The sequence below is a fragment of the Carassius gibelio genome, chromosome A7 (genome assembly GCF_023724105.1).
Source record: "Carassius gibelio isolate Cgi1373 ecotype wild population from Czech Republic chromosome A7, carGib1.2-hapl.c, whole genome shotgun sequence".
NCBI lineage: Eukaryota > Metazoa > Chordata > Actinopteri > Cypriniformes > Cyprinidae > Carassius > Carassius gibelio.
In genome coordinates this window covers 24,175,567-24,197,547 of record NC_068377.1, presented here as the reverse complement: position 1 = coordinate 24,197,547, position 21,981 = coordinate 24,175,567, and the positions used below count along the sequence as shown (strand labels likewise).

General features: G+C 37.3%; 1 protein-coding gene across 2 annotated transcripts in view; it reads right to left on the bottom strand.

Annotated features, from left to right (window-relative positions):
- Nucleotides 1-4,210: 4,210 nt before the first annotated feature.
- LOC128016895 (mothers against decapentaplegic homolog 3) overlaps nucleotides 4,211-21,981 on the bottom strand; it is a 33,417-nt gene continuing 15,646 nt past the window's right edge. The window contains exons 2-9 of one of the 2 annotated variants that reach the window (XM_052601815.1): nucleotides 19,858-20,051; nucleotides 17,599-17,733; nucleotides 16,274-16,348; nucleotides 15,834-15,884; nucleotides 13,938-14,150; nucleotides 13,695-13,832; nucleotides 13,353-13,497; nucleotides 4,211-7,996 (exon numbers count right to left, since the gene is read on the bottom strand). In XM_052601815.1, the coding sequence (XP_052457775.1) occupies nucleotides 7,873-7,996; nucleotides 13,353-13,497; nucleotides 13,695-13,832; nucleotides 13,938-14,150; nucleotides 15,834-15,884; nucleotides 16,274-16,348; nucleotides 17,599-17,733; nucleotides 19,858-20,051 (1,075 nt within the window). In that variant the 3' untranslated portion in view covers nucleotides 4,211-7,872. The remainder of the gene's footprint in view (nucleotides 7,997-13,352; nucleotides 13,498-13,694; nucleotides 13,833-13,937; nucleotides 14,151-15,833; nucleotides 15,885-16,273; nucleotides 16,349-17,598; nucleotides 17,734-19,857; nucleotides 20,052-21,981) is intronic. The other variant, XM_052601816.1, reaches the window with a different exon arrangement.

Below are 21,981 nucleotides of genomic sequence, written 5' to 3'. Positions count from 1 at the left end.
ATTTTTCATTTCACTTTAGAGCTTTAGGTGTTGTTGCTTTATTATTATTATTTTTTTTAACCATTTAAGGGATTTTTAAACCAATGTTTTAAGTTTAGTTTTACTTGTCTTCTTTACTAAGAAAATAAAATAAAAGCAGTTGTTTGGTCATCTAATTTTAACTGCACTGTTTAAATTGGTTTTACAGATTAACACATTCAGCAAGGGGGTATATTTGTATACACAGAAATCAATAAAGAAAATAAAAAGTTAGAAAAAACCAAAGTTGAATTAAAACAATGTATTAATATTTGTAACTTAAATACTTTTTACCACTTTATGTTTCACACGTAGGTATTGTTTTATTGTTCAACTTAAAAACAAAGACTTATTTCCCCATATGTAGCCTATACAGTATTTCTGTACTAAATTAGCTAATAGAAGTAGCAGATTAGGCTATTTATATAGCTTTGTATTCCTTATTATAAGACATGTAAAAAATAAAAAAACAACACGAAAATAATTTATACGCGTGTTGCTAAACAAATAAAAAATAAGAAAAAGTTTATTTACAACAAGGTCATTCAGATATTTTTCGCCATCTGTTTCTATTGCTTATTTGGATCCTATACAACTCACTGATAATTTGACACTGTGTTTTTTGCAGCCCAATAGCCTTCCAATGCCATTTCTACCAGTGATGTTTGATTCTGCAGACATCAACAGCTCAGCTGAGACGTGTAGGTTGCCAGGTTGAGGTCACAAATTGATTCAAAATTGTTTGATCTTCCTATTCTGTTAGTAGGATGTGTTTCATGCAAGAGCTGGCAACTGGACAACCTTGAAATAATAAATTGATGTGATTATTCTTATAACGAGTTAGGAAAATACAGATTATTGGAGTTTTCCCGGGAGAAATAACAAAACAAGAGGTGGTGGGAGAAGGGTGTGAAATACGGGAGACTGCCGGGAAAAACGTGAATGTTGAAAGTTTAGACTCACGTGTGAACGTGTAAAGGCCAAGAAGCAAGTTCTTCATGTAATTCAATGTACCTTCCGAAAGTAGGCTACGTGAATTCCGCCGTTACTAGTGCCTCTTTAGTCTTTAATACAATAAAACTATGCCTTCGGGTGGAGCCCGGAGAAACTCTTATCCCAGGGTTACTCTACATTAAAGGCCAGTAGCACGAAGCCGCTTTCACTTATTATCCAAGTAAGTTTGGGTTTAGTTTGAGCAAACTGAGTTTTCGGGCTGAAGAAGGTGGGTTGGTTTTGAGTGGGTTTCATCACCATGGTAAGTTACGTTACACGGCTACCTTTCACATGAAAAATACTATAGTAATTTATAGTTAATACTATAGTGTTTTTGAACCTTACTATAGTAAAGTGTATTATACTGTATATATTATTTAGTATTTACAACACATTGTTAATAAATGCTACAGCATAGTAGCTATTAACTATAGTGAACTGATAAACTAATAAATACTGTAATACACTTTAGTTTTTATTAGGTACAGTAAACTGTAGTGTATTTTAGTATTTTAGTATATTATACCCTCTAGTTTAGTACAGTATTAGTAGTTATTTGTTTATATTAGTATGGTTGTTATATTACCACAGCAACTATAGAATTAGAATTACCACAACAAATTAATTCAAGTACTATAGTACGGTTCAAAAACACTATAGTATTTACTATAAATTACTACAATATTTTTTCATGTGGGTTTTATCAAAGACTATAATGTGATTGATAGTGATTCAACAGCATAAACAAACTCTGCCCGTCTGACTGCTTCAGTCAACATATAGACATGGTAGCATTCACCTTTTCCTCTCGGAACAATCGGTTTACCAGATGTCCCAAACAGTTGGAAGGGAGCTACATCATGGAAAATAACTTTGAACCAGGCTTCTGCTCTCCAATCCTTGTACTTCCTGCAGAATTTCAGTCTCTCATTGACTTTTATCGTGAAGAAAAGTGTCTTCTTTGCTTCCCTTCTTGAAACCAGGCGATTGTCCAAAAGTCTTGGCGTCACAGTGCATGCAGATGCTCAAAAACAGTGAAATTATTATTTTTTTGTTAAGTTATTTTTTCTAATGAAGCATTAGCAGCAATTATTTAGGAATGTATCTGGTCACTCTACACGATAATTAAGAAACCATGTGAATGAACACCACAACAGCTTAAGCAGCAGACTTTGCAAAACACAAATTTTATGTCACTGCCAAAACTTTTAGCCACGACTGTACACTTTGAAATGACAGCGCAATGTGGCGATGCCTTCCTCTCATCTGACCACAGAGGGCGCCAGACTGTTATTCATCTAAACTGAAATGTGTAAGAAACACCTGTAAGGGAACAAATTCAGCTGCCTCGAGATCCTGAAACAAACCTTACACACTCGAGAAGCCGTGAATGATTCATGAGCTTCAGTGTTGGTTTTGACCCTCAATCCTCAATGTTATTTTTTTTTTTTAGTAGGAGAGCTGGGTTGAGAAGTTTAATATAAGCAGCTAAACTCAGTCTGGTGTCTGTCTGAGCTGTCAGTGAAGACTAGGTGTAGATACTTCAACATTTACCTGAAATGATTTATTCAATAGCTTTTATAAAGCTCTGTCCCTGATTTAGTTGACATGGTTTGCATACTGAGAGGAATCAGTGTTTGGATTATGATTATTATGAGGCGAGTGTCCATGCATCCTTTACTTTAGGTGATCTACTAAAGTCTCTACACACCAGGGCCCGTATTCATAAAGAATCTTAATGCAAAAAGTAGCTCCTAGTGACTAAATTCTAAGAAAATTCTTAGAAATGTGGACGTTCACTCTTAAAATTAAAGAAAAAATCCTTGTAAAGAAAAAAGTAATTCAGAAAGCATCTTAACCATTAAAAGAGGTCTTAAGGTCAAACTTGTTAGGAGCACAGACGAGGACTTTTAAGAGTCTTAAGAGTTTCTTTAGCAGAGGAGAAAATGGCAGAAAGATGAAGAGGCAGAAGAAATGTGTTGCAGACAATGGATGACAGTGAGATTATAAGACGCTATAGATTAGATCGTGCAGGGATCATGTTTGTGACTGATCTTATTAGAGACGTGATATTATCTCCGACACAGCGCACAAATGCCATAGCGGCAGAAATTAAAGTAATCTCTACATTACGATATGTGGCAACTGGGAACATGCAACAATGCAATAGTGATGATTTGGGTCTGTCACAACCTTCTGTAAGCAGAGTGATCACACAAACAATTACAGCACTTTCAGATCATCTTATTGTGTCCCAGTTCATTTCGTTTCCACTGGACATTCCCACATTGCAGGCTCAAAAAACTGCATTTATGAATATAGCAGGCTTATAGGTGACCACAAGCAGAGGGAATGAACTGTTAATAGTTTGTGCTATATGCTCCCATGTCTGCTTCTTGTCCCTTGCTGTGACACCCGGCACGGATGAATGGCCTTGTGTTCATCCACTAACTGCGCTAACAGTAAACACTGTTCCTCTGTCCAGTTGGGCTTTCTCGCCCTTCTTGGTTTTGATTCCATGTTTGATACATTAAAACTAACATTCAAACTGCACTTAAATAGGACAGCAATCACTGTAATTAGAAAGAATGGAACAATTTTTATCATTCTAAGCCAATCAAATACCTTATAGGAAATTAAAAGCATGGTAAATATAAAAAAGGATTTAGATATATAATTATATATACACACATTAGATATATAATGTGTGTGTGTGTGTGTGTGTGTGTGTGTAAGAGATTGTGTCATACATAGCAACGGCGTCAACCCCGCCTCCTCACTAAGATGAAAGTTTTTGTCTTTTCCTTACTCAGAGTTGCTCTCAGATCGATCCCGAATCGCTCTTAAGCTAAGACTCCTACATAAAAGTTTTTAAGCTAAATTAAGAGTTTTCTGAGAAGATTCTTAGTATCTTTATCAATACGGGCCCAGGATTACTTCAATGGGAGCAAGTTGCTCCACTTTTCAGCCTATGTGCACTTGAGAAGAATTCAGGTGCCTCCCTGCCCGATCCTCTGAACAAAGACAGCTTTCATATTTTAACCAGGAAAAAAAGTGTTGTGTGCTAGGTCACAGGCCAGGGTTGTGTTACCTTCATCCCAGCAATGTACCTTTTGATAAAATTTAAAAAATAAATAAATAAGCAGAACTTGAGAAGAACACAGATATTTAAAGGTGAATGTTTATGAAGACAAATCAGTTGAATAAGACATTTTTTATTTACATATTTATTAAAAGTACAACAATAACAAACAATAACTTTTTTCTCTTAAACTTGAGATGGAATGAAATAATAAAGATGATATACTTATATGATAAAGAAATCTAACAACGTCAAGCACAACGATCACCACTAAGCCACATAATCAATGAATGTGAAAGTTGAACACAAGCACAATGAATGCACATTACTTAAAACATATTCAACAATTTGTTGAGCAAATGAGAGCCGTTTTTTTTTTCTTCCTCTCAAAGACTTAAGGCTTGCTTAGACGGACAATAAATCATTTCCTGAATAATTTCAGTACCTTCAATCAAGTCTTTGCTGGATGACATCAAGAGGTTTTTAAATACATGTCAACACTCTGACTTTATTAAAGTAAGGTCTTAGAGCATCTAAATCACCAGTAGCCCTTATGAACATTTATGCACAAAGACGTCACACATCTTTTCTACTGACTGTAAAGTATACGATGCACCTGCATCCTACTTTTCTCCATGATTCCTTTACAACACATTTTGAAGCTCATGAGCCCGCTTCTCATTGCAAGCACTTCACACGGACCTGCGGCTAACCGAAAGAGCAGTACATCATCTGGCTTTAGCAAATGCCTATTTTGACATTTCCCTTCTTCAAGCCCTTCTCCATATCCTACGAGCATCTGATGTATAAAAATACAGGGTTAACCCTACAAAAACCTGCCAGCAGTACAGTCCCACCTTTCAAAAGGTTACAAACACAGAGGTAAGAGCATTTCCCGTCCCACTTCTGAAAATATATTTGGTAGCAAAATAGAGTCTACAGTACAAATGGCATGAATTTCAGAAAATAGGCATGCATAATCATTTTATAAGACATATTTACAAGTTCAGCTGAGAAAGATCACAACCCTGAGTGGTCCAACCCTGGACAACCCACTTACTCAAGAATACAGATGAACACCTGTGTAGAAGTCTCCAGTATACTATTTACAAACTCGGTTATGAGAGTCGATGCGAAGGCACACTCACTCAGTTTCATTTCTGGAGGACGTGAAGACCCGCAAGTATGTGTACATACAGTATGCACGACTGTAGGATATTAAGAGGCAACTTCTTAGTGCACAAAATGATGTAATGCCCAGATTTCAAAAGAGAAACTCGTTCTCCAAAGCAGAAAATTGAGACATCGGCAGACCTTGCAGAGCTCTTCACCCACTCAATAAAGACACTGAGCGAATAACAATGAAACCGCATCACAATACATGGAGTTAGAAGAGCAACGAATCCTATAAAACCCAGTAATTCACATTCATTCACACAGAAGAGACGGCCGGTTCACTGCAGACAAAGCTGAAATCAACACTAGACCAGATATTACAAAACCCTCACTGAGGACGGCTGGCACAGTTATAACATCCTCTCATGATATCCACATGCATAGACTGGTGAGAGATGAAAAACTACCGAAGAAAGAGTGGCAGGCTCTTAGAATCTGTGCAATGACAAAATCCCTTAACATTTTAACAAGAGATATTGTGAAGCATGGATAACACTTTTAGAAGTGTTACATCAACTGCTGTGAACACAAATTAAGTTTCTTATATAGTATTCAGTGCAGTGAATTTGAAAAAGGTGAATTGCTAATGTATGTGCTGTAAGCACATTTCACTGGCCAGGGCAAAACAGGACATGGAAATTCAATATTCTGGGGAAACTCTAAAAGAAAATATATATTAACTTGGGTGTCAATGTTTGAAGACAAAACATTATGACATGAGCCAAGTTTCATTATTTTGATAAAACCAACAACAAACAAAAAAAACATACTTGAAAACTTCATATTTACACTTTACAAAAAAAACCAAATGTCTCTATAAAATGATCAAGCCTCTTATATACCCGTTACAGTAAACGTGTACCATACACGGCATCATAAAAGACAAGACAGGAGAGATCTTACATATACATGCTGTATAACAACATATAAATGGCAATATTTTATATCAATAATGGCAATAAAAATGGCTAAAAATAACAAAAACGAATATTTACATATACATACAGTTGTGTTCAAAAATATTCAACCCCCTTGACTTGCAAGACAATTTGCTGTGGAGGGCACTTTTGAGTGATTCTGAGAATGGAACATTGATGAATCATGATGAAATTCAAATTGGCTCTAATCATTCATGTTCAAAATTATTCAACCCCCTTTGTGCAGAATCTTTTATTCTTTAAAATCACCAATAATAGCTGTCTGTAAGTGTTTAGAAGCTTATGTCACCTCTCTACTACAGTCTTGGCCCATTCCTCGACTGAAAAAGCTTTCAGATCACTGATAATCTTTGGTTTCCACATCCACCACTGCTTTCTTTAACAGGCCACTCAAGAACATTTTATAACTGATCACTGAACCAAGGAAAAGTAGATTTGGATGTGTACTTTGGGATGACTGGCCTGCAGCAAAGTCCATTGATCATCAGCTTCAGTCTTTGCACCAAAGGCATCACAATTCTTGTCAAAATGGCCTGATACTTCATAGAATCCATGATGTCCTTCATACAGTCATGATTTCCACTTCCTGCTACAGTAAAGAAACCCCATAACAAGACTGATCCACCTCCAAGTTTGAGGATGGAGATGGTGTTCTTCTGCTTATGAGCTTTGCCATTTTTTGCAGCAGACATACCGCTGATCCATGGGTCCAAAAAGTTCCAGTTTGGTCACATCGCCCCATATAACATTCCTCCAGAGCTCCACAGGTCCACACAAATGAATTTTATCAAGTTCAAGTTGGCTTTTTGTTCTTCTAGATCAAGAGTGGCATTTATCAAGATGTCACAACATGAAGGCAATACTTGTCTAGTGTTCTTCTTACACGCTGCCTTGAAATGGTTTTCCTCCTTTCATCGGGTCATCTTGCAAGTCTTTGGCTGTACATTGCCGGTTTTTCTCAGTTGTTCTGATTAAACATTTTGCTTTTTCTTCAACACCCTCAAAGGTTTTCTGGTAAAACACACTTTAAGCTCAGAAATAAGACTGAGAGCTGTGTCTCTAGGAACTTTCAATGTCTTGGAAATCTGCATATAGCCTTAGCCTTTCTAAAGTAATACAATATTTCTTCTATTTTGCTTTTCTGAGATTTCTGTTTTTGCTACTCAACTTCAACACATGCATGGGCCAAACTGTGTAACAGCTCAAGCTAATTCTGTTTTTAATAGAGTTTCTAAAAGCTTAATTGTGTGTTTGAGACTGTTTTATTCCCCACCATGCAAATAAGTGATTTAAAAACAGCAATGTTGAATAGGGGTTGAATAATTATGACATAGCAGTATTATTAAAAAACCTTATAACTCAAATATATTACATTATATATTGACAATATCACTGTTAATATGCCAGTGAACTATTATAGATGCAAGTTTTATTATATCCTGGATCTTCAGAAAAGCTTGTATTTGTAAAGTACTGCAGTCTCTAGGGGGTTGAATAATTTTGAACACAACTGTATACTGTAATACACTCCTCCAACATGAGACAGGTGTGAAAGTGCTACAGAGTCTGGTGGGTATGAAGGTCTTCAGCCTTTGAATCCTGAAGGAACTGTTTTCCCCCAGATCTTGTGGTTTGTATATGTTGTGTTTGTGGAGGGAGGGATTCCTATGACACACTGGAGCAGCGGATGGAGGGGGAGCCCATCTGAGTGAGCACTTTGTCCAGCCACTGAAGAGGACCGTTCAGGTGCAGTTCTATCCAGCAGGGGGTGCTAGTCACTGTCTGCCGCCTGACAGCATTGAAAAGAGAGAGATGAAAGCGAGGAGAGTAAACAAACAAACACACAGTATTCGGACACTTAAGCAACACTTTAATATATGAATTGAACCGCATCAGATCATTGTTTCCAATATTTTTCTACCGGAGATCCCTCACGCATCTGCACTTTAAATCGCATTTCTTTTAGCAATGAGCAATTTTAGGGATTGGCACATGAAAATCTGTTGCACATTTTAATCATATGTTGCATGCCTTCGCTCCAATCACAAATATTTTGAGACAATGGAAATGTATTCATTTATACATTTTATTTGGACAAGAGCGTGTTCTTGTATTTAAAACAGCTTGATGGAGAACAATGAAATTGCAACATTAATTGTGGTTTAAAGAGATAGTTCACCCAGAAATGTGCAAATAGCAAGGGAAAATAGCAGAATTTTTTAATGATATGCTATTTACACAGTGCAAATAGCTATAGATTATATTTACACTATGTTAAAATGGCAAGATTTCCTGCTATTTATACTACTTTCTGCAAAGAGTGGCAATTATCTGTACCTCAGTATTGTAGTACATTATAAAACTGCAATAATAACATAGAGTGTAAATTATCATTTCAATTCAAATTATTAAATGAATGCCTTCTTATTGGGAAAATAAAGCCTCCCCATACACCTCCCCAATACTTTATTTTCACCTTTTTAATTATTTCCTTCATTATTATTGAAAACAAATGCTTTTCTGATGCAATATGATATTTGAAAAGGTTGGTGGGCAGACTCTGCCAACAAGGCGGCTATTTGCACTTAGTGGAAATAGACACTCTGAAAATGTTAATTATGTGATCCATACAGGTTTTTAACAACATTATAGAGTAAAAAAAGATCACATAATTAAAATTCCTTTCTTCCTTTCTACAGTTGAACATAAAAAATATATATATTTTGAGAGATGTCTCAAAATTTGTTTTGTCCATATAATAAAAGTTAGTGGTCACCAAAATGTCATAATTTTGTGTACCAAAAAAAGAAGAAAAATCTTACAGGTTTGGGACAACATAGGAGTGTCTGTGTGTGAACTGTGTGTAAACTCTGCTCTGGTCCCTTACAGGGACGGTATTCACTGCCAGACACTTATATTACATTCCACAATGCTTACACAATACTTGTCTAAGCCCCCTCGCTTGAGCTCACACACACACACACACACACACACCAGAAAAGACACAGTCCCGGAACTGCTGTTCATAACACCTTACACTGCTCCACTCTTTAATGGGACTTCCTCTAATCCTTCCACAAAACACACACACACACACACAAACACAAACACACACACACACACGTGTGTAATTCTCTCCAGAATATCAGTTCCCCTCCTACTACATGACTCACAGTCACATCAGCACTGAGAGAATAATTCAGAAAATTATTACAGACAAATAGATTTTTAATTTCATTACTAAAGCTATAACAACTAGATCTACTACAATCAATAATGATAACATCTAGCCAGCAATACATTTCTCTATTGTTTTATCTGTGTACAAGTTACTTAGTTTACTAAGCCACTTAGTTTTAAGTAGTGAAAACCCCACATTTTATGGACATTTGGACATTTTATTGTAATACTCTGTTTTATTTGTAACAGCAAACTAGTATCATTAAATATTCTTCAGTACACTACTTCTCAAAAGTTTGGGGTTTATAAGATTTTATGGTTTTGAAAACAGTCTCTTAGGCTCATATTTAAATATTATTACAGTTTATAAGAACTGTTCTCTATTTCAATATATTTACACATGTAATTTATTACTGTGATGCAAAGCTGAATTTTTAGCAGCCATTAATTCAGTCTTCAGTGTCACACGATCCTTCAGAAATCATTCTATAATGCAGATTTGGAGCCCAAGAAACATATTATTATCAGTGTTAAAAACTTTGCTGTTTAACATCTACTAGAAATCTTTTGTTATACTGTTATAAAGTCTTTACTGGCACTTAAAAAAAAAAAGAAAAGAAAATCCAAACTTTTGAGTGGTAGTGTATATGCAGCACATATGTTTATACACACACACACACACACACACACACACACACACACACACATATATATATATATATACATAAAATGCAAAGTAATGCGAAAAAAGCATCAAGTTAAAAGCAAGTTCTTTTGAATTACTTTGGTTAAACTGTTCCGCTGCTCCCACGTTGGGTTTTGAAACACTTCACAATGTAATCTTCATATTCTAGATCCTTTTCATTACAGCTCTATCAAACAAATGTATATCTGCCCACTGTTTTTGTTCCCTTGCATGTTCTATTGATCAGTCTCTCATTCTTCAATACTGAGTTTTTCAGTAAATTCTCAGTAACACTATATCTTCACTGAATAAAAAGTATTAACCATGTTAAAAAAAAAAAGAACAAAAGAAAGAAACTTCTTACTGACTCCAAACTTCTGAATGGTAGTGTACTGTATATGCAGTGCAATACTGTGTTTCAAATCACCTCACAATGCAACCTATATGATGTGTCCTCGCAAGTTATTATATTGATCGACTGACTACCTCTCACTCTTCTACGACATGTTTCTCAGTAAATCTTTCATTCGTCTATGAATAGACCACAGGCTGATTATAAGGGCCGTGCTGAAATACAGTATAAGCACAGGCCACAGTCTCCAGCAGACTACAGAATGTATTAAGAGAGAAAAAGAGATGGAGTAGTGGAAAGAGGGAAAGCAGAAAGACAGTATGAGTAAGGCTCTTCCTCAACTCAGTTGTTACTCTTCTGTGCTGACACTTTGAAAGGATTAGCGCATTTAAAGTCAAGTTTTGGACAAGTAAATGGTTTAAAAAAAAAAAAAAAGCACAGGTGAAATCAAGCGTTTTAATCTGGCGATGGTAAATACAGGGTCCAAGGATAAAGTGCTCCAAAGGCTTTTTTAATCTGCAACAGGGACAGTTTGTCAGCACTCGAAGAGGTGGATGTGAAGGTGGGGAGACGTGGAGAGGCGTGAGAGAGAGAGAAGGAGTGGGTGTCTGCTGAAACCCGACAGCTCAGATTGTGTCTCCACACGCCAAGCTGTCGGGAAACCACAGTCTCACTCTCTCTCACACCAGTCTTACTCTTTCCTATTTTCTTCTCAAGCTTTCCTTACAGATGTCCCTGGTCAAAACCCACAACTGCTTCTGATTAGGGTCTTGGTTCCTTTGGCTCAAACAATAAAGTTACTCAAAAGAGCAAGAGGGGGAGAAAAACAGAAAGAGAGCGAGAGAGACCAGGAAACTCTGAGACATTATGAAGCACACCATGTGTGGGTTTGTTTGGTGTGGAATGATTTGCCAGCGCAGACCTAACAGTTTACACGACGGACACGCTAAGCTGGTGGACAGAGCTCTTCACCAGAGCATGCCAGACCAGGAAAAAGAGTTACCCAGCCTAAAAGACCCTGCCTTGACCCCGCAGGCCTGTCCTTCCTAAAATAGCCTTAAAACAACACTCCCTTCTATTGTTCTATAAAGCAGTAAAATGGTCTAAGCTTCCTTTATTATAAACTTCTATAGAACTCAAACTTCTATCATTTCTATTTATATCTGCTGATATTAGAGATATTGTAACGTTATCAGTCAATATTAAACATTAGGGAGGCAAAATATTATTAAAAATTGTCCATTACCGATAAGCTGATTATTTTCAGCTAACAATTTTCAGTTAATACATTTTATATAATTAATTCGTTTTTGGATGATATTATAATTCTATACTATTCTATACTATTCTGTGTAAAAAAAAAACAACTAAAAAACTCAAATCAATAATTTAAATGAGCATGTTTTTTTTACATATAGACTGCCTATACCATCATCTAACACTCACTTAAAAGTTAATCTCTCAATCACACTGGATCCACGCCAAAACAATTGGTCCAAGATCCCCTGAACGAGGTGGTCTCGTTTCGATTGAAAATGAACTCCAGTGCGGTTCAGTTTTAATGACAAAAGCAATCCGATCCAACGAACCAGGCTATTACACTACTGAGTAATTACATAAGTTCGGTGAAAAGCAGTACACGGTCCTGGCATCCCTAATATCACATAGAATTTAGGATAGATAGTATGCACATTGGGACACAGGCAATATTTGTGGGTGAGCACGTTTTCCACACTCAAAATCAAAGTGCGCCTTTACCAGAGCTGCACAATTCATCTAAATTAAATCACAAAGGTAATAAATTGGAATTAGGCAGAAGCAGCTATTATCATGCGTCTCTTTAGTGAAGCACAGTTCTGTGATCAGGAGTAAATCTCCATCCGATGGCCAGTGGGCTCCCTCACGCTGAAAATACAAATATGCTCAGAAGAAGAAATCCAGGAAATGCCTGTCGCTGCAGCTCAATAAACAGAAGATATAACTGCTTTCATTGATTCAACACAGGACTAAACAATATATGGTTTAACTGAGCTGCTCTTATTAAAATGTTCATCCTAATTCATCATAGTTCATCACTGCTTGGAATACAATGAATTATTTTGGGCCTTAATTATTCTGTTTAAGGAGCCACATCTCACAGAAGACTTCATTTCAAACACTCGTCTGATGTCAAACGATTTTGTCGATTTCACAATCTTACAATTATATTGTTCGCGATTATGGACGCAATTTTGAATAGCTTGTCAGAGAACTACGGCTCTGAAGTAAATTCTGCTCCACCTGAAAGCAGGTGAGGGAGATTTACTGCAAATCAATTTTGAAGTGGTATTATCCTAAACCACAGAAGGAACCCACACTTCCTGTTAAATTCTTTGAGTTTGATTGTCGTGATCAGCTTTATTATGAATAATAAAAGATACAAAAGACCAATTAAATTTGGTATTAAAATTTATTTGTATTTTAAGGGTGCTTTCATACCTGTAGATCGATTGCTTTGTTCCGAAACAGGGATTACAGGTATGATAGCACCCTTCAAATACAAATTAATTTTAATACCAACTTTAATTGGTCTTTTGTATCTTTAGTGAATCTTTTATTATAAGTATTCGGTAAATTATTAATATTTAACGTTAACTTTTATGGTTTCCATTTATGGTCCATTTGATTAAAATCAAGACATTACCATAAATCTAAATGTAAAATAAAATACAAAGTTGTTTATGTCATTGAGTATTCATAATAAAGCTGATCACAACAATCACACTCAAAGAATTTAACAGGAAGCACGGGTTGCTTCTGTGGTTTTGGATAATACCACTTCAAAAGTGATTCAAAAGTCTTTGAGCGAAGTCAAATCGAGGCCACGTTCCCAGAGTGGCAAGCAAGCTGATAGATATGGCAGGATTGAAGTGACTGCAGTAATCGTACCTGTACTCGGCTCCCCAGCCCTTCACGAAGCTCATACGAATGGTGCACATGCGGGTGAGCTGGTACACGGCCTCAAAGCCCTGATTCACAGACTGGGCCAACAGAGCTGCGAACTCCTGGTTATTAAAGATCTTCAGATTACAGCCTGGAAGGACACAAAGCAGTTTGAAAAAGTTCACACAATCAAAATCCACTAAAACAAACTAAAATGACAAAACTGATTCAGCTGAATGTCATGCAACTATCACAAAGGAAGCTCTGTTTTATCCTGTTTAGTACAGCTATTCAGTATCTCTCTTGTTAACCAGGGTGATTTGTTGAGGGTCTCTCGTTTTATCTTACCAGGTGGGATCTTGCAAACAGTGGCGGGGTGCCAGCCATAACGTTGGTTACAGTTGGGACTCTGAACAAAAATGGCGCTGTCACTTAGACACTCAGCAAACACTTCACCTCCGATGTAGTACAAACGCACACCTCGGCCTGCAAAAACAGGGAGGTTGCCACATAAGGAAATATTAAATGAAGTATTTATTTTTAAACAATATTACCTAATGAATGAGTGATTTAGAACGATGGTGTGTGTACCAATGTGTCTGCGCGTGAGCTCCACAGCAGCGTTGCGATTAACGTTGGACAGCAGGCCCAGGCAGAAGCGTTCAGAGTTGGACGGGTCTGTGAAGCCGTCTACAGTTAAAGAGGGCTGGGAGGCATGGAAAGTTTCACCGACTCTCTGGTTCAGCTCATAGTAGGAGATAGAGCACCAGAACGCTGGTTCACAGTATGTCACCGGCTGTAGATCTGATAGAGAGAGAGAAAAAAAAAAAAACGAACAATAAAAGCAGAGAATCCACCAGGAACAGACATGCACTAAAATAGGCGGTGGAAAAGAAATAGAAAGAAAGAGGAAAAAAGACAGGAAAAAGAAAAACAAATGGGTGGGAATACCGGATGAGACAGAGCACGGGGGCTGGGAACTGACGACACTGTGATGTCAAGAGCAAGTTACTTCCCAGAAATAAAGGCTGAATCGGGAAATACCATCATCACTTGGAAAACTATAGAAAATTACAGGCTTTTGGCCCTGGCCTTTCTCTCTGACATATTCAACCTCTGCTGTGGAGAAGAGAAATCGCTGGGGGATCTAAGCGGTGTCTGCGGTGTCTCCCTTGCTTAGATAGTAACTGGAAGAATGTTTAGTGTGGGTGGTCGTTTTGGGGACATACAAATAATCCTTTCAGCAGTCCATTTCCTCTGAGAGACTGTGTGACGAGTGGGCCGGTGGAGTGATTTGGAAATGAGCGGCACCTGCTCCACTCAGCGGTCTCGCGTCCCACGGAGAAGATGGAAGGATATAAAACTGGAGCGACGACAGTGAAGGACGAGAGAGGAGGACCAGGCCTGGGCTATATTTTGTGTTTTGGTTTTGTTTGTGCGTGGCAGTCATCCGTCAGGGGCTGTCGAGCTGTTTTGTGTTTATTTTGGTATTAAAAGTTTTATTTGAATGTTTGCCGCCTCCTTCTTCCCGTGATTATGAAGTTTAAACTCCATTACAGACTTAAAACACATTTCTAGAAACACTCACTTTTAATTACACACGGTTTTATCAGTACAGTTCAATCAGTCAATCTGTGCACTGATTTAGGTCCAACAAACACATAAATTCACATAATGCAGTAAAAGTTCTCAGCTCATTTGGAGTTGGACTTAAGGAAAATTATGATTACAATAATCGAATAAGAACTACTTTGACACAGAGTGAGTCATTACGCTGATTCATATCATTAACTCATCAGCTAAAGACCAATTGTTTTGATCAATTCATTAAAAAGAGCTAAATCATGCGAGTCAATGATTCATGAGTCAGTCTGAGTTGTATGTTTGTGTGTTTTCACAAGTTCTTTAGTTTATTATTTATCTTTGCGTTAGTTTGCGGGTGGCCAGTCTTTTACTCTCATTACATTCAATTCAGATTGCAAGCGCAACTCGGTTAGCTTCTTTTTTTCTTGTCACTGTGGCTCTGTAGATTCAGCAGCAGTGCAGCTCTGTTGTATAGTAGTTTATTGGACATTAAGTACTTTAGTACAGTGTTCTGTCGCCTCAGCATTTGAATCATGGAGAAGAAACATTAACATAACCGAATGTCAGGAAGACTCTGAAAAAGTCTATATATTTTCAACTTGAAAAATGAAAATGAAAATCTGATATGATCTGATCGAGACAAAAATAATGTGGACTCAACATGATGGTCAACTGTTAGTAAATCATGTTCACAGGTCACAGATAATTGGCCTAAATAACATCTGGCGAAAGGACTACCAATGAAAACTAGCCATTGGGTACATTTACATTTATGAATGTTGACTAATGTACACTGTCCCTTTTTTTTTTTTTTTACTAAATTAATAAATATACTGCACTTGTGGTTACTCTGCTAAGACACCAGTGTAAATTTACGATATACACACAAGCAAAAAGAGTTACCTAAATTGTTGTGGGCAGGAGAAACAGGGTTCGGAGACAGATTTGGAGACCCTGAAATAAAAAGAACAGATAAATGTTTTAATGGTGTATGAATGTACACAGCATGTTTTGATAAAATAACTTTTGATTTGATTTACAATAATTGAAGTGTGCAGAGTCAATTATTTCACTTCCATTCCATTAAAGTATCCACAAGTGTTTGTCTCATTTGTCAAATTTTGCAGGTTTTCGTTCCTAAATGCTCCTCTGCGTAGATCTACTTCCTTACACCACTGATTAAGTATCAGAAAGAAACTCAAAAACAAAGTGGAAAAGTGATATGGAACTGAAATGCCACCAACAAACAGAACTACTTCATAGCTGTGCAGTCATAGGAAATTCACTGCGTCAACATGTCATCTTTAAAGACTGCAACATCACGGTGGTTTAACTGGCATCACCTGTGTCCATACCGCGGTTCATCTGATGATCGCTTGTCTCTCCATCCTCACTGATGTAGCCTGGAGGGGGCGTTTCTGCAATACATACAAACACACAGGTTAGCCAGCATGCACACAATTCATACACATTCATAACACATAACACATCCGGCTAAATCTAGCAGGTGCATCAGAGACAATGACTCACAAGTGTTTTATTTCCCCTCAGATTAAGAAATCTGGGGTCAGCTCAGTTTCAGCAGCAGGATATGAAACAACACACACTGCCCCCTATTACAGAAACAGCCTGTCTCTCTGCAGCAAATACCATTCGGATGAAACTAATCCCAGCCAGAGCCACTCCATACATACTCCATGTAGTGAAAACCAGTCTTTAAAAGCACTTCAGCATAAACGCTCTTGTGTCCGTCTGATGCAACAACTGGTAAACATCTCTTGTGAGTAGTCCTACAAATATAATAAACGAGAGGACTGTAGCAGTCATTTGTTTACTGGGTGGGATTAACCTGTAAATAGTTAAATGGTTGTGACTGTTTATGCCCTTTTTCTCTTTTGAGAAACGAGTGTGTGCCATTACTCTGGTCTTCTTCAGTAACACACATGCTTGCTAACAATGTTGAAAACAATTGTGCTGCTTAATATTTAAGTGGAAACAGGGATATCTTTTTTTATATATTTATTTCTTTGATTCATAGAAAGATAGAAAGAGCAGCATTTATTTGAAATACTCATCTTTTGTAACATTATGAACATTAAGTATTTCCTTCTCTAATGCATCCTTGCTGAAAAGTTTATTAATTTCTACCGACCCCAAACATTTGAATGTTGGTGTACATACAAGAGGTCAGAGACACATATGACCACCTTATTGATTATACAAAAATTATGCTTATGCATAAATTAAAATTCTGATTTATTTTAGATGAACATGATTTTTTCAGGTGTTAACTCTTCTTTATTGGTGCTTCATCAACACTGTAACACAATGATGTAGTGACTGTCTTCTGCCTGAATGGAGGCCAGTGAACAGAGCTATTACTCTATCTGTGTGTTTTGTCTCTTTCCTCCTCCCACATCCTTCCAGTAAAGTGATCCACCCTCTGCCCACTAGACCACTGGAGCTACAGCTACAGACTAAGCCTAGTCTATTAAATCAGGAGAACACTTCAGACTGTGCTGCTTTCTGGCAGATGATGACGATATATTACTTTAGAGGCCACTTGATGTTATTTGGTTTGTCTTTTTTGTTGTACTTCATGGCTAGTCTGTTTTTACAACACTATGAACCTCAGCTCCATGAGTATTTTTCAGTTCTTCCTTCCTACCTGGTATGTAGTTGCTCTGGGGTTCGATGCCAGCGGGGAAAATTGTGTTTTCTGGGATGGAGTGACTGTAGTCATCCAGAGGAGGAAATTCACTGGGGATTTCAGTGTGACGAGGCACCAGCACTGGAGGAAGAACTTTAGTGAAGGAGAGAAAGTAAAAAAGAATGAGATTTCTCAATTAAAACACAAATAAATATACTGTTGATCCACAACTGGCACAACATACTGCAGATACTTATATATTACTATTAATGCTAAACCGGGCTGTGTGTTATGGATTAAAAAAAAAAAAAAATACTATCTCAATGCTATTTCGACTTCAACAATAGAATTTTGACACAATATTGACTAACACTTTACATTTATAAATGTGCTCTGCTTGACTTTATCTGAAGTAGTTGCACAGTATTTCAGTATTACAGTATTTAAGTAGGGACACTTAATTTCCAGCAATTTTGTAAAATATAAAGGGGTCATATGATGGGATTTAAATTTTTCCTTTCTCTTTGGAGTGTTACAAACTCTTGATGCATAAAGAAGATCTGTAAAGTTGCAAAGACTAAAGTCTCAAATCCAAAGAGATATTCTTTATAAAAGTTAGGACTCCGCCACGCCCCCTTAAAATGGCTCGTTCTTGCACGGCCCCACATGTCTACGTCACTATGTGGAAATATTTGCGTAATGCCGCTCAAATGTTCACGCAAACAAAGAAGGCCTGGTTTCAGTAATCGCAGTTAGTGTTGAAGCAGCCATGTCATAGAGATGCTGTGTGTATCTAGGTGAAAACAAAAGCACTTTATTTGGCCTTCCTAAAGTAGATGAATTTAGGAATCTTTAAGATTACTTACCACAGAACAGCAACGTATTTTATGGACGACCGTTTCATGAGGTAATTCTGACTTTGCTACGACAATCTGGCGCTTCTGAATCAGCTACTGTTAGTATGTTTTGTTATTAGTTTAAGTATTTGCTATTGAATGTTCAAATGCAGAGTTTTCCGACAAGTGCTTGTGGTGATCGGCCAATCACAATGCACTGGGTCAGTTGGCAAATCAGAGCAGACTGTGCTTGTTGGAAGGAGGGACTTTGTAGAAAACAACACGTTTGAGAGAGGCGGGGCATAGAAGACCTACAATAATGTACAGTATTTGAAAAATAATGTTTTTTGGACATTAAAGCATGTGTTTAAACATGCCAAAATACATCAAATACACAAAATACTGATCTTTAAAAAAGCATCATATGACCCCTTTAAAGAGCTGGTTGATGACATCATTGAATTCAATGGTGAACTGCCTTTTTGATTTATTGACACTATTTTGCTTCTTAATGCTGTTCAGTTGCTTTGTTACCATGTGTATTTTTAAAAGTGCTATATAAGTAAAGGTGACTTGACTTGACTATTTTTGCCATTTTGCCTTTATTTAGATAAATAAGTGTAGATTGTGGACAGGAATTGAAGATATGGAGTATAGTCTATACAACGTTGTTGAATTTATAACATACAGAACCATATTAATGTAATTACACACTTTGTGATTATGAATACATTCATAATGATTATTTTATCAACTTTTGCAGATGGAATGAATTAATTATGCATTTATACAGCACTTTATTGTGTATTGCTGTATTGTATTCCAGCATCTGGATGATGTGATGGCAGCCACAGGACAATGGCGCCAGTGCACTCACCACACACCAGAGACAGGTGGAGAGGAGAGGGAGTTATAGAGCCAATCAAGTGAATTCAATTACATTTTAAAGTTATTATTTATTTAATATAAAATCTTTAGCTTTGGTTGAAGTTAATTATCATGTTTTTGTTTAAATGGGTGGTCACACTACACTGTACACTAGTTTTCATTCCTTTGACTTCCATTCAAAAGTGAGGTGACAAGTGTAAGAGAGGTGACATGTGGCCAAGTATGGTAACCCATACTCAGAATTTGTGCTCTGCATTAAACCCATCCAAGTGCACACACAAAGCAGTGAGAAATGAACACAAGCCTGGAACAGTACGCATACGAATCAATACAGAAACAAATAATTTCAAAGCTCAGTTTATTAAAGTTAAATCTAAGATTTCATATCCCATTTGTTGCATTGTCCAAATATATTTTGCATGCTCAAAATCAAATAATAACTGGCAGATTGTCTGCACTGCTGTGCTCAACCCCTTGTAGCAAACTTCAGGCCTAAACGAATGATACGGTCTGATAGTGTGCTTGATCCTTTCATAAATATCAGTTGCATTACCTGGTGTCTCGACCCGCTGGTAGTGGTAGGGATTGACACAGACCTCGTCCTTTTTGGTGTGGAAGGCAAACTCACAGAGTTCAATGGCTCTGAGCTCATGATGAGACTGCAGGTCCGGCCAGCGCCAAAGACGACAGTAGATCACATGAGGAAGTCCTTTTCTGTGAGATACTTGCAACCGACCATCTAGTGATCTGAGAGAAAGAGAGAAAAATAAAAGTTTAGAGTTAATAATGATGACCTTTAGCAGAAACAGTCCCAGCTGCTCATTCTCAATAATCCAAAACAGAAGTGCAGAGGAAATGTTATTATGGCTTAAATAAGAAGCATTGTGTAAAATCTTAAATTACCACAATATAAACACTGCTCAAAGAGTTGCAGAGACAACTCCAAGGTATTATGTGAGACCGCAGATGAAGTAAAAGTGGCCCAATTTCCTGATAATTTGATGCTCTCGGTTACACGTCACATGTGATGTGAACGAAAAAAAAAGTGTTTTCAAAACAACATATGCGCGCGTTTAAGGCATGCGCGTTGATGGGCTTTTTCAGGGAAATTAAGGTTTGTATATGTTTCATATCATCTATAAAGTCTTTGTACACAAAGACTACACAACGCAATACAGGGAAGAGATGTCAGTCAGCTAAATCCACCAGCAACAGCTGTTTCGCATGATTGAAATGACTTGCCTTGAAAAATAAAACTAATTTTTATTTGATACACAACTGATTCTAATTAATTCTGATGTTAAAATATGTTCTCAGAACTCTGTACTGTTTGTTTATGGGCAGGTTATGAAGTCAGTCACGGCATCTTTCATCTGTAAGTGGAGCGCGAGACCGCGGTCATGAAGTTCGCAGTTCCACCACCAAACAGCAGCCCATCACCGCCTCAGATTTCAGTGACACACCAGCACAAGAACTGGCACAATTTTGGGTAAAAAAGGATAACCGAGAATGGTTTAATACACTTTAATTAAAAATGTCACTTTTAAATGTTGTTTATATAATTAAAATGATTGTTAAACGAGTTTTCAAAGTATGTAATATTGTATGTATGTAATAACTATGCTGTATAATTCAACTTGTTTTATAATTTTATCCATGGGTCCTTTTGCTTATTAATAAATGTTCACCTTTTGATTATTACTCTTGCCTCTAGTAGTTCGGTGTGTGATTTTTTATATTTTATCCCAGCAATAATAATTCTTAAATAATAGTTGAGCTAAATAAAACAAAGAGTATACAAACATTTCAATTTTGGGTGAACTATCCCTTTCAGTTTACACATGCGCGCCCCAGCAGTCAAAAACACATTAAGGTTAACAGAGACAAGAGAGACTGGAGGAAGGGTGAAGGACTCTAACAGAACAACAAAAAGCATCCCAGTACACATCGTATTTTTACCTGCTTTGCTTTTTAACTGCGGGCAAATAAACTCAGACTTTTCTTTGGATGGCCCCATGTGGAAAAGGAAAAAGGCATAATCATCTCAGAATAATGCACTGAAGGCCTCGAGCAACAGAGAACAACCACACAGTGAACTTTTTGTTTCTGAGGCGAGTTATTCACGGGTCGAGACAAAGAGGACTTTCGCAGGCATAATCTAGCACACCATCATATCAAAACACATTTTCACACTAGCCTCATTCTGTACTCCTACGGTGCTTATCTTTACATTCAAGGGCTTTCGAGCGACTCGCACATTTTCATGATGCCTATCAGTGAGGCAGCCTCCTATAATGGTACATCTGTGACTGAGATCAGATCAAATACGCTGACACAATGCACGCACTGCTCCGGTGTTCTGGAAAATGGGGCCATACAGTATGGTCCAAACCTCTCAGAGCACTCTATTATACATGACTGCTACATGGTGTGCTTGAAATATGCAACAGCAGCCAAAGTGCTGAGAGAGAGAGGAGGGCTGTAGACTAGGTCAGCAAAGCTCTCCCACCCTTTGAGGAAACCAGGCCACAGATACCATTCATAACACACTATCATTCATCCTTATACATAATCCATAAAGCACAGATATAAAAAGGAAGCTGTGGTCTTTCCTTACCAGACCCCTCTAAATGGGGTCATATAATACCTTACACATTATTTAGTTTTTGTTCACTGT